The sequence below is a fragment of the Lynx canadensis genome, chromosome B4, assembly GCF_007474595.2.
Source record: "Lynx canadensis isolate LIC74 chromosome B4, mLynCan4.pri.v2, whole genome shotgun sequence".
Taxonomy (NCBI): Eukaryota; Metazoa; Chordata; class Mammalia; order Carnivora; family Felidae; genus Lynx; species Lynx canadensis.
In genome coordinates, this window is record NC_044309.1 from 75,749,725 (window position 1) to 75,767,186 (window position 17,462).

General features: G+C 50.0%; 2 protein-coding genes across 5 annotated transcripts in view; both read left to right on the forward strand.

Annotated features, from left to right (window-relative positions):
* Positions 1-6,516: 6,516 nt before the first annotated feature.
* Positions 6,517-11,801, forward strand: DNAJC22 (DnaJ heat shock protein family (Hsp40) member C22). Of its 4 annotated transcripts, none has more exons than XM_030322883.1 (4): positions 6,517-6,586; positions 7,730-8,677; positions 10,396-10,577; positions 10,659-10,866. In XM_030322883.1, the coding sequence occupies exons 2-4, from the start codon at positions 7,838-7,840 to the stop codon at positions 10,675-10,677; spliced, it is 1,041 nt and encodes a 346-aa protein (XP_030178743.1). In that variant the 5' UTR covers positions 6,517-6,586; positions 7,730-7,837; the 3' UTR covers positions 10,678-10,866. The 4 variants fall into 4 exon arrangements, with proteins under 4 accessions (XP_030178743.1, XP_030178744.1, XP_030178742.1 ...); XM_030322884.2 differs by lacking the exons at positions 6,517-6,586; positions 10,659-10,866 and adding exons at positions 6,705-6,795; positions 11,176-11,801; XM_030322882.1 differs by lacking the exon at positions 6,517-6,586 and adding an exon at positions 6,705-6,795.
* Positions 11,802-13,081: 1,280 nt separating this feature from the next.
* Positions 13,082-17,462, forward strand: part of LOC115518698 (translation initiation factor IF-2-like) — a 75,739-nt gene continuing 71,358 nt past the window's right edge. The window contains exon 1 of the mRNA XM_030322255.1: positions 13,082-13,088. Coding sequence (XP_030178115.1) covers positions 13,082-13,088 — 7 coding nt within the window. The remainder of the gene's footprint in view (positions 13,089-17,462) is intronic.

A 17,462-nucleotide genomic window follows, 5' to 3' on the forward strand; every position in this document is an offset into this window, starting at 1 on the left:
GATGAGGAAACTGGTCCCAGAAAGGAGACCATGGCTTGTCCTGTATCACCCTGTAAGTGGCAGGCCTAGGACTCGAGTTTTGATCTCTGTGCCCCGGAGTAGAGAAATGGCACCGGAGGCAGTGGAAGGGTGAAAGAAGCAGGACAGGAGTGGGGGGCGAGATTTGAACGAGTCTCAGGGGAGACCTATGTGTGTGGGGCCGGCGGTTGGCTCAGTGTCCCTGATCCCTCACCCCAGCGCTGTGGAGCCTGACACCCAACAGGTGCTCAATTGTTAGCTAACGGTTGGCAGAAGTTAGCAGCGGAGAGGAGTTGTTCAGAAGGAAGAGGAGTGGGCAGAGAAAAGGGATGGAGAAAGAAACCAAACAAATCGGAGGAAAATGTTATCAAGAGGTGAATGAGAGGAAAGCTGGCCAGGAGGGCTGAGGACCGCTCTCCTCCCACCATGGGTGGGGAAACAGTCATGGCCCAAGATGCTGCGCACCCTTTGCCCCATTGCTCCACAGGCCTCGGCCACAAGGAGAGAGGATCAGTGTGCCATCCGGCCTAGGGCTTCCATTCCCCTCCGGCACCGGCACCGCAGCTCTGTACAGCCTTGGGCTCAAAGGGCCGCGCTGACTCCCACAGGGAGGGGTAGTGATTGTTTGCAAGGTGTTTGTCAGGCCAGATCGCGCTGCTGACTTACTTCCTCAGCCCTTGACCCCTGGCCAGGTGCGTCTCCTCGCCCTAGCCTTCCTCTCCACCTCCTTTTGCTCTCCCTGGCCCCCACCCTCCGCCGGCTCCAGCTTCCAGTTAATGAAATGTGGCGAGCGGCCGCACAGACAGCTGTCAGACCCCTCATTTCTCCGCCGGGATATTGGATCCGCGCTGGGAAACCGACAGGTGAGCAGAGGAGGGGTTTGCGGGGGGCCGAAGGAGGGGCGCCAGCTGGCGAGAGCCGGGAGCCCAGGAGGCAGCGCCAAGCTCGAAGCCTCGAGGGCAAGGCTAAGCGGGTCGGCCCTAGGATGCTCTTTCTGTTGGTGGCACCTAGCTCTTTCCTCTTCTCCAACAAGCAGGAGACGTAACGAGCCCCATATCCAGCGCGCCCAGAACCGGGTCGACCCGGGACGCCTGGTCCTGCGCCCTAGGCGGGCCCGGCTCCCGTGTGCGCCGCGCGCAGCGCCTCTGAGCCGGCAGCCGCGGCCCGGTGCTTCCTCCCACCTCCTTCCATCCTTTCCTTCTTGCTCCCCCTCCTTTCCGCGCTCCCTCCCCGGCGGCCGCGGCCTTTATTAGGGATTCCGCGGCTGTCGGTCCCGCCATCCATCCTGTCCGCCGGCAATTAGGCGGCCAGACAAAGAGCAGCTTCGGATGGATGAGGGTCCCGGCGGATCGGAAATGTGAAGGGTCAGCGCTGCCGCCCGCGGCGCACCCCGCTCCCCCCTCCGCATAATCACCGGCCGCCCGTCACTCAGCCGGCCGCCCGGGGAGCTCCGGGGCCCGGGCTGGGGAGAGGGCGGGGGTGGGACTGCAGCCTAGGCGCCTAGGGCTAGGAGAGAGCGGACCAGCAACAGGGACGCCTCCTGCGGGAAAACGGAGGACTGCGGGAGGCCGGAGGCACCTGCAGGAGAGAGAGAGAGAGAGAGAGAGAGAGAGAGAGAGAGAGAGAGAGAGAGAGAGAGAGCGCGAGCGAGCAGGATATGGCCCCCGGCGTGACCTGAAGGCGGACTGGAGGACCGCTGCCTTGGGGGCTTCCAGTGCGGAAGCAGGGATCTAGCTGCAGAAGAGGGTGGTGGCCCAGGCGCCCCCTGCTGGGAGACTGGGGGACGAAGTCCTAACGGCCTCTGGTCTATACAGGTGGAACTGCGCCCAAGAGGAGCTTTCCTAGGGAAACTGAGGGTCTGTAACCTGGTGCGCCTCCTATTGGAATAGAGTGATACTGTGCTTCTATTCCCCGATCTCTCACGCAAAATCCAACCCATCCACATGAAATCCAGAAAAGCTCCAAGGCTGGGAGAACCCGCACGGAGCCAAGAGGAAGTTCAAGGAGTCCGGGTTTTACTGCGGATTCTTTGGCTCTAGCTCCCAGCTGACAAATCAACATCTCAATCTGACAATTAGTGGTCGAGGTGGGGGGAGAGGGGCTCTCGTCGCCTGGGCCGCTTAGCCCTCACGGCGGGCGGCAGAGAGGTGGGCGGTGGCTGGCAGTGATGAACGACTCCGGGGGGGCCCGGGGCCCGGAGCGCGCATTCATTACTCGACTGACAGGCGGACGGCGGGCCGGCGAGCAGCTAGTGGACGTGCGGGGAAAGAGGCCAGTGGCAGGAGGGAGAGTAAGGGAGGCGTTTAATAGCCCCACCGCTGGGTCAGCTCCCGGTTCTTTGCCTCTATCTTGGTACTTGACTTCTTGAGCTCTGGCTCACAGCTGTTGGAGCTGGCTCTGGTTTTAGAATTTGGCGGCCGGGGGGCCGGGACCTAAGCCCTCTCTTTGGGTTAGGCGATTTAAGGTCTAATATCAATAGAGTGTGTGGACAGGCCTTAAGACTGGGCGCTTCAGCTTGACCTGGGAGGCATTGTGCATGTCTGTGCACACAGAGATGGCGTGTGTGACAGGGATGGATGAGTGTGGATCACACGTGTAAGTCAGTGACAGCGTGGGTCAGCGTTAGGAATGTGTCGACCTGATTTTGTCAGTGGTGGTGTGTGTTGTCTGAGGATCAGCTGCAGCCTCTTCCTTCATGTCTGTGCTCCCCCCCCCCCTACTTGCTGTCAGCTCTCTCTCTCTCCAGTTCTGTAGGAAATGGCAGTGTGCACAGTGACAGCTGAGGTATGCTGCTGGGGGTGGGGGGGATAGATGTTAACTGTGAGGATGCTGGTCTGGACAACTGCTCCTTTCCACCATTTCCACCCAAAATGTCACCTGTTCCCCAAGCTTTCTGAAAGTAGTGGATGCTTTTTGCAAAGCTTGGAGACCCATTTGCTGAGTCCTGGGGAAGGAAGTGGTCACTACTAGAGTTTTCTGTAGTCCACACTCCTACATATACACAATCTTCATCACATACAGGGTGTGCTCTCCTGCCCATCTGGGTTCCCAGGCGGTCAGAGAGGAGAAGGTGGGTCTCAGGCACAGGTCAGATCATCAGACCTCCAAGAGAGCCCATCTCTTTGGGGCCTGGGCTAGTGGCCCTTGGGACCCTTACCTTTTGGACCTTAGGTCCAGTTACTAGTTGATACCTTGGGAGAGTAATGCTAATTATAGTCTGATTCCTTACCCCAATAACTCTCTTTCTTCACCTGGCTTTGTCCTCCCCCACTCTCAAACACACTAAAAGGTCAAGCCGAACTTTCTTCCCAGCCCTGAATCTCCTAGGTCTATAGGGCAGAGTTGGGGGTGACTCTGGATCTCTGGTTGCCTGCTTTGTTCGCTGGCTCTCAGCCACCTTCCCTTCGCCTTGCTCTTCCTCATAGCCAGGGTGTCTCTTGGAGCCTTTATATCTTTGTCTCTGTACCTCTCCTTGCGTCCATGTTTAGGGATCTCCTCCAAATTTGTCTTCCTACATTTTGGGTTATGTCTTTGTTCCTCTAGGGGTTCTCTCTTTGGGAATACGCCAGTGCAAGTTGAGGTCCATGGGAATGGGAAAGAGAGCAGGGATTCCTTCCTGCCCCCATCTAGAGGCGACTGAAACCCAAGGATGGCCACACAGTGTCAGGGCCTGGCCACGACCAGGTCGCTTCTCATTCAGGGCACAAGCACCTGGTCGATGCCCCGCGGTCCCCCCGCCCCCCCGCCTCGCCGCCCCGCCGCCCTCCTCCAGCCCCTCCCCCGCCCCCTCCGCCCGCCTGGAAAAGGCAAATTTGACATTTTTAAATCCCGAGCCTTAGAGGGATCGATGCGGCCCGGGGGCCCCGCCCGGGGTCGATATTCCTGATTGGGAAGCGGCCGCTGCGCGGAGTCCGCGTGTAAATCACCCGGACTGGGGGAGGGGGCACGGGCGCCAACCGCGTCCCCGGCAAGCGGAGCCAGGCGGGGTCCCGGCCCGGGCCGACCCTAGGGCAATGGAATGAGGAGACCCACTGGCCTCAGAGACCGGGAGACAAGCCAGCCCAGGGGCTCTCCCCCCTCCCGGCCCAGCTCTGCCAACTCTGCGGGCCGGCTCCGTCTCGCTTCAGCGGCCGCCACCCTCCGTTGCCCCTGGAGCCGCCGGGGAGGCCGGTGTCGGAGCCAGCCATGCGGCGGCTCCTCTCAGGCCGCTCCCGCGGGGCCTGGGCTTCGGCGGCGGCTGTCACGAAGCCGACATGCCGGGCGGGCCGGCAGGGGCGGGTGGCGGGGGAGAGGAGTGGGGGGAGGAAGGCTGGGGCGGCTCTGGCTCACAGTGGGCGCGCAACAGATGTTTGCGCTATTGAGGGACAAGGTGGTGTGGGGCACCCGGCGGCGCGGAGCCTGGGGCTGGAGGGCGCGCGCGGGGCAAGGGGTGGCCTAGACTTAGGGGGGGTGGGAGTCTGGCCACCCAGCGGGGGTGAGAGGAGCTCTGGGGACGGCTGAGCTGAGATAGACCCCCTCCCGCTATGACCAGGGTATAAAGAACAAAACAGAATGGATAAGCAGGGAAGTTTGGGCCCCACCTGCAACGGCCTCCGCGGCCCCTACCCTCCAATCCTCACAGTTCTCTTTTGGAGAAACTGAGGCAGCCGAGGCTGAGAAGGGCCAGGAAGGTTAAAAGCGGGATCAGCAACGAGGCTGGGACGCCAACCAGACTTCCCGCGTGGGTCCCCGGATTCACCCGCCCGCCCCGGTCCTTTCGTGGGTAAATACTCCGCCACGTCCCCCACCGCAGTTGAGACCCTCCCCTCCCGCTTCAGCTTGTCAGATCCCCCCACTCCCCACCCCCCCGCCAGTTTATAGAACAACAATTTGGGGAAAACAATCCGGGCCGAGTGACGGCCCCGTAATTGTGACAAAGTGAGTGCGGGCGGCTGGAGAGAGCGCTAGGGCGGGAGCGCGGCGGGGCGAGGCGGAGGCAGGGGCGCCTCCTGCCCGCCCCGCCGCCCTCTCGTTCTCATTCCGGTCACCTCCCATCCTCTCCTTGACTCTTCTCCAATTCTTCTCCCGGCCCCTCGCGCCTCCCTTCGCTTGTTCCTCCATCGCTCTTCCCTTTCCTCTCGGTAACGGCTCCTCTCCCGCCCCCACCCCCGACCGCCCCTCCCTCGATGTGCTTTTTCTCCGCTCACTTCTCCCTCTCTTCTCCGCCCCCCACTCGTTTCTCCATCTTTTCCGCGCACTCCTGTCGCCCTTGGGCCCCTGGCTCCCACCGCACAATCCGCTCTCTCCCCGCCCAGCCCTCGCTTCCTGAGCTGGAACCCTGAGCACCCTCCCCGACCGCCACTCTCTGGGAGGTCAGCTCAGCCCAGCAGCCCTGGGTTCCTCCGGCCTCAGAGCAGGCTGCGCGCGGCCAGGCGGCCAGGCGGCCAGCCCCTTCCCTCTGCGTTCCGCCGCTGCTTCCCCCACCCCGCTTCCAGCGCCGGGAGCGAGTTTGTTTGTCCAGCGGCGGCCGCCGCCGCCCGAGCTGTTTGCCGAGCTTAGCGCGCCGCCTCTCAGTGCGGGCCCAATTAGGTCTCATTCATTATTCAGCGCCCTGTCCGCCCCCGCCCCCCAGCTGGCAGCTCCCGCGTCGCTTTGGGGCCCCTCCCAGCCCTGGCCCCTCGGTGAGCCTTAAGGCGCCTTAGGAGAGCCATGTTCCCTCCCCGGGCCGGGATAAAGGCTGAGGGGCTGGCAGTGTGAGGGCCACCAGGCCCACCCCACCCCCAGGTCAAGACCGGGGACTTTGGAGAGCCAAGCCTTTCCTCTACAGAGGAGGAAACAGGCCCAAGAAACTACGTGACTTGGCCAAGGTCACGTAGCAGAGCCAGGATTGGAGCCCAGGGCATTGAAGCGAAGGCATCTTGCATCCCAGCTCTTTCCCAGCGTCGAGGTGGGAGGAAGGCAGACGACTCTGGTGCTGCGGCTTCGCTCTCGCTCTGCTCTCTGGGTGGGACGCATATCCCTTTTTGCTAGTGTTTCTGCCTCTCGCCCATAGCCTTCAGGATACAGCAGGCTCGGGCTCCCACTAGGTCTGGAGGCCCCTCAGGTTCAGGCTCAGGTCTAGACGTAATTCCCCTGACTAGCAGGCCTGGGGGCGGGGCAAATGAGGCACACTCGGGCTGGGGGTCCTCTGCAGTCAGTCCGTGGGTGAGTCGGCCTTAGAGGAATTGGAAGTGGAGCCATCCAAGGCCGTCTTGAAAAACAACGGAGTTAGGAAGAGCGTGCACCCTGAGAGGGACAAGTAACCCCCTCATTTGTAGGGATGGAAAGGGGCGATCAAAGGCCTATTTTTGCGTTTATAGCGAACCACTCGGGGCTGCTTTGCCCCGGCAACTGGACAAGGTGAGTCTGGAGACCCGCCCGGCCCCGCCCTTCCGTGAGCGGCAGCGCCACCTGGCGACGGTGGTGCAGCGGTGCAAGCGCGCTCGGTCTGGAGTGGGGCGCTGCGCCAGCCTGGGTAGGCTGGATTCGCCCTGAGAGCCTCACACCGGGTTTACCCGACAGGGCGGGCGAGAGGAGCCGAGGCTGAAAGGTGATCCCAAGGGGACAGGGTGTGTGTGTGTTGGGGGGGGGGTGCTTAGGGAGGGGCCTGACCCGGACGGCCCCACTTCCGTGACACAGCAAACACAGAAAGACAAAGTCCATTTGGATGGAAGTGAGAGCGGAGTGACAGGGGCCATTTTGACTCTGTATCCAAAGGAAATGACTGGTCTGACGGGGTCTGGGAGCCGGGGTACCCAGGTACGGCAGTCCACCCTGGGACTAGCGAGTAACTGGCTGGTGGTCTTGAGGCCTACTAGGGGGGAGATGCTGGCAGGCACACGTTGGCATCTGGCTTGGTATTCTGGGGGTTCAACCGGCCTCTTTGGAGAGACTCCAAGTCTGCCCTGGAAGGAGGTGGTTGAACTATGGAGTGCCAGGGTTTAGGTCAAAACGTTAGTTTAACAGAACTGTTTAAGTGGAGGGACTTCAGGACCTCTTTCAAATTTGACTTGTGGGAAGATTTCGTGGCCTGGAGAGATGGGAAGGCTGGAGAGGAACCTTGGCCATGTGTCTGAGGGCGGCCATAGTGCGAGTCTGCGGAGGGCTAGGGATGCCAGGGGACTTTCAAAATGTGTGGGAACTTTAGAAGGGCATTCTGTTCACTCCTGTTCACTCCATTCTCCCATGAATCATTCCAGGAACGAGTGGTCCGAAATTTAAGCTTCTGCTTTTCTGTCCATGTGCTGAGTTCTAAACCAACTGAAAGCATTTAAAACATTTTTCTCCCTTAAATTTGGAGTTGGCTATGCTTATAAAAAACAGAAATGAAGGGCGCCTGGGTGGTTCAGTGGGTTAAGCCACCGATTTCGGCTCAGGTCATGGTCTGGTGATTTGTGGGTTGGAGCCCCGCATCCGGCTTTGTGCTGACAGCTCAGAGCCTGGAGCCTGCTTTGGATTCTGTGTCTCCCTCCCTCTCTGTCCCTCCCCTGCTTGTGTGCTCTCCGTCTCTCTCTTTCTCTCTCGAAAATAAACTTAAAAAACAAACAAACAGAAATGAGGAGCCAGACCAAAGGGTATGGGAGAACCCGCATTTCAGGGACACTCAGGAAGATCTGCGCTTATTATTGGAAGGAGAAATGGTTACTCTTAGGGGCCTGGATATAGTCTTATGACTGCTTTTTTCATCTCCTAGGGTCTGGGACCATGACAGCCATGTTTCTCACAGATGACCCCAGATTTCTGCACTCTGGGCAGTATGTCAGGTGCCACTGGACTTGATCTGACACCCTTTACCTAAAGGATGGCCAAAGGGCTCTTGGTGACCTATGCCCTTTGGGCTGTAGGAGGCCCTGCTGGGCTCCACCACCTGTACCTGGGAAGGGACACTCATGCACTGCTCTGGATGCTTACCCTGGGGGGTGGCGGGCTGGGCTGGCTCTGGGAATTCTGGAAGCTCCCGAGCTTTGTAGCTCAGGCCAACAGACCCCAGAGGCAGAGGCAGAGCTCAGTAGGGAGGACACCCCCTCTCAGTTTCATTCGCTTTGTTGCCCAGGTGATAGTGGGCATCTATTTTGGCCTGGTGGCTCTCATTAGCCTTTCTTTCATGGCCAACTTCTATATTGTGGGCCTCCCACTGGCAGTTGGCTTAGGGGTCTTGCTTGTGGCTGCTGTTGGCAACCAGACCTCAGACTTTAAGAATACGCTAGGGGCAGCATTTCTTATTTCCCCTATCTTCTACGGCCGCCCCGTAGCCATCCTTCCCATCAGCTTGGCTGCCAGCATCACAGCCCAGAAGCATCGCCGCTATAAGACTTCAGTTGGGTCAGAAACACTCAGTGTCCGGCTCTACCGTCTGGGCTTGGCTTACCTTGCTTTCACAGGCCCACTAGCCTATAGCACCTTCTGCAACACAGCAGCCACCCTTAGCTATGTGGCAGAGACCCTTGGCTCCTTTTTGAGTTGGTTCAGCTTCTTCCCCCTCCTTGGCCGCATCACAGAGTCTGTCTTCCTTCTGCCTTACCGGATCTGGAGGCTGCTGGTGGGGGATCCTGGTTTCAGCAACAACTCCTTCCGTGAGTGGGAGAAGCTCTATGAGTTTGTTAACAGTTTTCAGGATGAGAAGCGTCAGCTGGCTTACCAGGTAAGTCTTTGTTCCCTCTCATTCCTGTCTGGGACAGCTCTGAGAGTTAGGCTAAGCCTTACTGGAACTGATGCCCCGTATATGGGAGTATATGTTTTCATGTCTGCTGGGTTGGGCCCTAGAAGGGTGTCTGGCTTTCTTTGGGCTTCTGTGTGCAATGGGTGAAGGTACAGGGTCACTAACAGTGAGTGGGAAAAGATAGGTATATATTGTTTACTTTTTACTGAGGTGTAACATATATAAAGTAACATATAACATATATGGTGCCTGGGTGGCTCAGTCAATTAAGCATCTGACTCTTGATAGTGACTCAGGTCGTGATCTCACAGTGGTGAGATCAAGCCCTGTGTTGGGCCGTATGCTGATGATGCATTTTATGTACACATCTATGTAACCACCACTCAAACCAAGGTATAGAATATATCCAGCACCAAGAAGTTTCCCTTGTGTCCCTTCTCGCTCTAGACTCCTTTCCTTGGAAGAATCTCTATTCTGACTTCTATTACCGTAGATTAGTTTTGTCCATTCTTGAACTTCACACAAATGGAATCATTCGGTATATACTTTTATGTCTGACTTTTTTCCTTTTTATTTATTTTTTATTTATTATTATTTTTTTTAACATTTATTTATTTTTGAGACAGAGAGAGACAGAGCATGAACGGGGGAGGGTCAGAGAGAGAGGGAGACACAGAATCCGAAACAGGCTCCAGGCTCTGAGCTGTCAGCACAGAGCCCGACGCGGGGCTCGAACTCACGGACCGCGAGATCATGACCTGAACTGAAGTCGGATGCTCAACCGACTGAGCCACCCAGGCGCCCCTGACTTTTTTCCTTTTTAAATTAACTTATTTTGATTTTATTTTTTTAAAGTAGGCTCCACACCTAGCGTGGACTTGAACTCACAACCCTGAGATCAAGAGTCACATGCCTGAGACAGCCAGGCACCCCATGTCTGATTTCTTTCATTCAACAGTATGTTCGTGAGATTTATTCATACTGTTGCATGCACTATGAATAAGTACTGTAACATTTATAAATTGTTTCCATTGTTGTGTAGTATCCCATTGTATAAATATACTACACGGTATCTATCCATTCCTATTGTTAATGAACATTTAGGTTAGTTCCAATTTGGGGCCATTCTAAATAAAGCTGCTGTGAACATTCTTGTACATGTCTTTGGTGGACATATATGCTTATTTCTCTTTCAAGGAAGAGATCTTGTGAGGATGGTGAAGTCCCAGGTTAGAAAACGGGCAGCTGTGGTTCAAAGCAAAGCTTGGTTGTTGCCATCAGATCCAGAGCTAGCCCATGTTTCAAAAGGCTGGAATTCTAGGGGCACCTGGGTGGCTCAGTCGGTTAAGCGTCTGACTCTTGGTTTCGGCTCAGGTCATGGTCTCGCTGTTTCATGGGTTCAAGCCCTGCATTGGGCTCTGTGCTGATGACATGGAGTCACCTTGGGGTTCTCTCTCTCCCTCGCTCTCTGCCCCTCCTCCACTTGCACTGTCTCTGTCTCTCTCAAAATAAATAAATAAACTCAAAAAAAAAAAAAAAGAAAAAAGGCTGGAATTCTAATCTGAGGTTCTGGGCCTTTCTCTCAGGCAAGTAAAAGCCGACTCCAGAGATAGCACAGCCTGATTTAGCAAGGAAGTGGGGAGAGACCCAGGTTCTCTGAAACGTATGGAATTCTAATTTTCACCTTCTGCTTCCCTAAGGTTTTGAGTGTCTCAGAGGGGGCAACAAATGAAGAAATACATCGAAGATACCGGGAGCTAGTGAAGATCTGGCACCCTGATCACAACCGACACCAGACAGAGGAGGCTCAGAGGCACTTCCTGGAGATCCAGGCTGCATATGAAGCCCTGAGTCAGCCCAGAAAGCCCAAGGGATCCTGGAGGTGAGAAGAAATTGCCCCTTGAGGGTGGACTCTTCCTGGCAGAGCTGAGCAGCTTGTCCCAACCCAGCTTTGCCCACACAGGTCATCCCAACAGCATTGAAGAACTGGTCTGTTTTCAGTGGAGATGAGAAAACCTTAAAGGAGTGAGAAAGCTATTGTAGTGGAATAACGTTTCTATTTTGAATTTCTCAATTGTCGGTTATTGTATTCCTGATAAGTTCTTCCTAAAACTAGATAGTGAAATTAAAGGCATGTTATAAAACCAATAAAATATCTTTTAGAGAATATACAACCTTGCCCACCCTGGTACATTGATGAGCGATGGAAGAAGATTGTTTAACAATTTCTTTTCTCTTTCTCTCTTTCTCTCTTTTTCTTTCTTTCTTTCTTTCTTTCTTTCTTTCTTTCTTTCTTTCTTTTTTTCTTTCTTTCTTTCATATGCAAAGTACTGAGTTAGGAGATTGAAGGAAAAATATGAAGGTTCTCATATTTCACAAGCTGTCCTGTGGCAATAGGGATTTGATATGTAGATTACCAATGGGTAAGAGAGGGGTTAAATGAGAAAAATTGCAGAAAAATATCTTAATTCTATTTATAGGAGAGCTTTCTAGGAGATCCACTTTTCCAAGAAGGAACAAGCTGCCGTGGAGTGGGGGTAGTACCGCTATCGCAAACTTTTCTGCTTGGTGAAGTATTGTAGAGAGCCCTGAGATTTTGCTTGGGTGGTTGGACTGGCTGAATTCTCAGGTCTCCCCCTGACCCTGAACTACATACTCTGCTGCCTAGGAGCTTACAGTCTGGTGGGGGATATAACATACACAGATATCCAAGTTCATCTCCTTCAGCGTTTTGATCTAAGTGTCATAAGAATTATAAGTGGAGTACACTGGAACATTGGAGAAGGGGCAGATGACATTGTTTGATGGGGACTCATGGGAAAATTTATGATTTTATATTTCATGTGCCTTTATGAGGGCTTTGGGGAAACCGAGGGAACCAGTGCTTGAGTATCTCAACAGGGTCTTATTTAATTTCCATGTAACTAGCCAAGTGTGGAAGAAACGTCTAGGACGGATAGGAAGACTGGAGAACCGGAACATGATGTTAAACTTATATACTTTTACTCCAGTTTTCTTGCTCTTCTTTTGTGTTTGTGTGATCCCTCGAACTTTTTTTTCGGGAAATTAACTCTGAGTGATATCTATCTATCTATCTATCTATCTATCTATCTATCTACACACACACACACACACACACACACACACACACACATATATTTTAAGGTAGAATTATTATTATTTTGGCTAATACTCTTTGCAGATTAAAATAAAATCTGGTCTCATCTGACCAACTGCGAGGAATGAAATTTGTAGATGTGTTTTTCTTTGTATTCATATAAAACAAAACTTGAACAGTTTTTGCTAATGAATTTTTTAAAGTTTATTTATTTTGAGAGAGAGAAAGAGAGAGAGCATGAGCAGGGGGAGGGGCAGAGAAAGAGGGGGAGAGAGAGAGAGAGAGAGAGAGAGAGAGAGAGAGAGAGAGAATTCCAAGCAGGCTCTATGCTATCAGCACAGGGTCCAGCGCAGGGCTCGATCTCATGAACCCTCCAGATCATGACCTGAGCTGAAATCAAAAGGCAGATGCTCAACCAACTGAGCCACCCAGGTGTTCCTACCAGTGAATTTATATACCATGATTTCAAGGCCAAATTAACTTTTACACCTTTGTAAAGTTGCCAAAAATTGATATGTTTCTTTTGAAAAATACTTAGAATCTGTGAAATCATCACATGGAATTTTAATGAGGTATTTTCATAGACCATTGATTAGTCACTTATTAACATGATATCTAGTACTACTTCTGCACAATGTAAATATATTAAAAATAGTCTATTAGGGAAAAGGAACAAAAGAGTGATTAGGGGCTTTACTTAATTTGGAAAATATTTTACTATTCTCAAATTTTGTTATGAACTTTTGTTACAAAAATATGGCTACACTTTAATTTATGAAAATAGGAACTATTGGGGCACCTGGGTGGCTTAGTCGGTTAAGCATCCAACATTGGCTTAGGTCACGATCCCACAGTTCGTGAGTTCAAGCCCCACATCAGGCTCTCTGCTGTCAGCACAGAGCCCGCTTCAGATCCTGTCTCCCTTTCCCTGCTCTGCCCCCACTCACACTTTCTCTGTCTCTCAAAAATAAATTAAAAAAAAAAAAAAAAGAACTATTCAGGAGCAGTTTCTATTGTTTCAACATGAGCAATGCTACAATAAATATCTTTAAATGTGTGTACTGGTGCTTTTTGTTTTTTTGAGGCTGGATTCCAATAAGTGATAATATAAGGTCAAACAGAATGTGTATTTAAAATTTTCATTGATACTGTATCAGGTTACTTCTGGAAAATATTCTGGTAATTTATACTCCTCCAGCAGTGTAAGGAAGTGGCCCTTTCCTTGGAATTGGAATGGACTGTTATCACTCTTCTAAATTTTTGCCAAGATGATGGGTGAGGAATAGTATCTGACGACTTTAATTTGCCTTTCCCTGACTCATAGTAAAGGTCAGCATCTTTTCAAATTTTGTTGGGTACTTGCATGTCCTCTTTAGTGAAAGCCTGAACATAAGTATTTTCTGCTTTTAAAAAAATATTATCTCCAAAAAAATAAATTATCTCCTACCTGTCTTTGTGAAATCTATTTTGTTGGTATCCTCGCTTGTAAGGAACCTTAACTCTTTGTCGTATGTGTCGTAGATATTCTCCCCCAGTCTATGGCTTGTCTTTCAACTTTAAACATGAGTTTTAGAATCAGAAGGATTAGGATTAGGATTTTAACGTGGTTCCATGATTTTCTAGCTGTGTGATCCTAGGTTTCTTTAGTCTCTGAGAGCCTTAGTTTCCCCTAAAATTGAGATAATAGTATGTACTCTTAAAGGGTTGCTGGGATAAGGAAACTAGCATATGTAGAGTGAGCAAATATAACTTTAATATAACCCTTTCCCCCTTTCAGCCATGTAAGGAAACAAGGCTTGGGTGTCTAGGGGAGTTAATTGGTATGGAATGAAGGTTCTACGTGTAAGGCTGAATTTTCCTAGAGTGTATTAGTGTATTTTCTATTAAAAAAATTCCTTTTGGTTTCTTGCAAATCACCGTATGAATGCTTACAAATAAGGATTAGAAAGTAGTAAATAGGAATGATGGATTGTGTTGTGGTGGTAGAGTATAAATGGTCCCTCTTCCTCACCTCCTCTTTCCTAGACTCTCTCTCTCTTGTTTTATAATTAAGAAAAATTCCAGGGGTACCTGGTTGGCTCAGTCAGTTAAGTGTCTGACTCTTGATTTTTGGCTCAGGTCATGATCGCATGGTTCATAGGATCAAGCCCCATGTCAGGCTCTGCACGGACAGCAAGGAGCCTGCTTGGGATTCTCTCTCCCTCCCTCTCTCCCTGCCCTTCCTTGGTCACACTCTCAGTCTCTCTGTCTGTCTCTCTCTTTCTCAAAATAAATAAATCAACTTAAAAGGAAAAATTCCAGCCTTTTTTTAGCTGTTCATGGGGAACCGGGGAAGTGGTTTGGATTTGGCTGTTCTTAGGCTGTAGTTTTGTTTTGTTTTTTTTTTTTAATTTTTTTTTTCAACGTTTATTTATTTTTGGGACAGAGAGAGACAGAGCATGAACAGGGGAGGGGCAGAGAGAGAGGGAGACACAGAATCGGAAACAGGCTCCAGGCTCTGAGCCATCAGCCCAGAGCCCGATGCGGGGCTCGAACTCACGGACCGCGAGATCGTGACCTGGCTGAAGTCGGACGCTTAACCGACTGCGCCACCCAGGCACCCCAGTTAGGCTGTAGTTTTAAAAAGGGTCAGAGCTCATCTGGGCCAGTTGGGATAGCAGAAGTCCTAAGAATGAGACAACTCCGAGGGTAAGATGAATCTCATGGGAAGGAGTTCACTGCTTGTAAGATGGCCCTTTTCACTTGCAGATTGTCCTTGCAGAACTCTCTTGTCACCCTTTGGCAGATTCATTTCAATTAGGGAGGCTATTCCCTGACATCTGGAGTCTCAGTCCTTCTATGCAGGACAGAGAGGTATTTCTACTTTCTGAGATGCTATGGCATGGTGATCTGCCGTCCACCTCTTAGCCACATTGGTTACTTTAGTGTGGATTAGTTTAAAACTTTGCACAGGAGAAATTTTTGTAGGTATGGGCTGAGGCACGTGGTAAGAAGTGAGAAAGATGTTATGGAATATTACCTCTTAGTAGGAAAGACTCATTAAGACTCATATTTGGATTTCATCTTCCTTCTTTCCCTGGCCTATGAATGGGTTCTGAAATTGAGTCCTTACCAGGATTAGACTACCTACACTCCTTCCCCACTCATTCCAGGGACATCTGTTCGTATATCTCATAGTGGTATAGCCCAGCCATTTTTTGAAAAGAAAAAAAAATGGCACAAAATTATGGGAATTGAGAACTTCTGGAAGGGAATTCTGCTTTGCTAACAACCCTGGGACATTATTATCATGAAGAGACTTTTCTGGGGATGTGATTCCCAAAGCACCTGATATAGCGAAAATCAGCTGTAAGTAGAAATTCACTATAAAATAATTCTATATTTATATAAACCAAGATATTAGCAAGTGTGAGGTCTTCCTTATTCTCCAACCAAGAAGATTTCATGAAATCCAATGATTTCATATTCTCCCACTCCCACAAATAAAAAATGTATAGGGCCTTTTAAAGAGTTGGAAGGGAAGTGAGAAGGCCTCTATGCCAAGTGCTCACTCAGTGCAGGACCTGAAGAATAGCTTTCCTCAAAGATTTCCATTTTGGCATTGGCTTCAGTTGGAAATCTGCTACCTGTTTCACCTTTTGGACACCCTTAATCGTTAAGTTCTTCTATTGGACTAAAATTTGCTTCCCTGTAATTTCTAGATATGCCATCTCTTGTTACAAAGAACAAAACCCAACAACAACAAAAACCCTTCCTTGATAAGCAGCTGCCCTCATCTCATATCCTTCGAAATCTTCTCTTTTTTAGATGAAACATTGCCTTGTTTAAGGAAGCACTGTAGTTTGGTAGGAAGAGACGGATGGAGAAGTGCGGACATAGGCTTCTACCTCCACCGCTTGGGGGACCAGCCTGCCGTTTTACCACTCTGGGCTGCAGTCTGTCCCTTGTAATACAAGGAAGTTGGACTTACATGCCCTTTGAGATTGCTTTCCACACTGAATACTGGGTTCTTAACTTTTCAGCTGAGGCTTGTGCTAAATGATTCTGTTTGTCATCTTCTGTCTGCCCTCTGGTGGACACTGTCTTGGGAAGAAAAGAAAATATTAAATTGCTCGAAGAACAATATAATGGCTACCCACCCACCCCCCAAATAAAAAAATTCACCTACATTCACCTTGCTGTTTCCACCTATTCATTTTCCCTTTTAGTCCTCATCTGTAAACGTACATAATTAATTTTTACACGACTGTCTCATATCAAGGACACAATTTTGTACTGCTTTTTCCCCCCTCACTGAATCATAAGCATTTTATATATTATTATGAAGATGTATATATATGTGTATATATTTCTATGAAGACATACATGTATTTAATTGATATGTAATTCACATGCCCATAAAATTCATCCTTGTATACAGTTTAATGATTTTTAGTATATTCATAAGGTTGTGCAACTATCACCACTAGCTAATTTCAGACGTTTTTGCCTTCCCTAAAACAAACCCCATACCATTAGCAATCACTCTCCACTCTCCCCTCCCCCAGCCCTTGGCAACCACTAATCTACTTTCTGTCTCTATAGATTTTCCTACCCTGGACATGTTATATAAATGGAATCATACAATGTCTCCTTTTGTGTCTGGCTTTTTTCACTTAGCATAATGTTTTCAAGATTCATCCATGTTGTAGCATGCATTATCATTCTATGTTTTTTGTTTTAACTTTTCAAATAGCGTATCATTATATTTTAATGCTGCATAATATTCCCCTTTTGGGGAGACATTTAGGCTATTAATGTATATATTTTTTTGTTATAAAGAATGCTGCATCGATATCTTCATGTTTCTAATTCATCTATTCTCTTGAATTATTTCAGAATAAATTCCCATGGGTGGGATTACTGGGTCAAAGGGTATGAACATTTTTATGGCTCTTGTCAATATTGCTCTTAAATTGTGCCCAGAACTAAATGCAATTCTCAGATGTGTTCAGACAGAACGGGGTACTGTGGGGCTATTAAGTTCTCAAGGTCTGGACAATATATCATCCTTGAAATCAAGCAGTCTAAGAATTTATTAGCTTTTTTGGTTGCTCATTGAGCTTATAGCCAACGAAGGCCCTTAGATCTTTTCCTGGGTACTGCGTCTTAAAGCTATGCTTGCATCTACTCTAGGACCCAGGAGGTTTTTGAGGACTCCCTGACTTGAATTTAGTATTTCTTTGTTTTCTCTTTTCTTTACCAGTAGGTGGTCCTAACAAGCCAGCAGGAGCTTTGGGTTTATTGCAGTCTTAGCTAAGAACTGCAGATGGCGCCTTAAGGCTGTCGCAAGGGTCAAATATGTCCCTTCACATTTTTTTTTTTTTTTTTTTTTTTGGATCTGGTAGTGATACCTCCTTAGTAGGTTTATTACTAGAGTTCAGTCCTCCTCTTTTGTTGGGAAAGAGAGAGCAACTGTGAAGTTGGATCTGGGTGTTATTCAGGGCAATCTCTAAATGAAATGTGTTTCCTAGATGTCATTTGATCTCCTGGGGGACTCTGAGGCAGTCTGTCTCATGTGAGAGCTTTGCTTGAACACACGTTTCATGCCACTGCTTTGGCTTTTGATGTTCACACCCTGAGAAGCTGATTTTTTGGTTTCTCTTCATG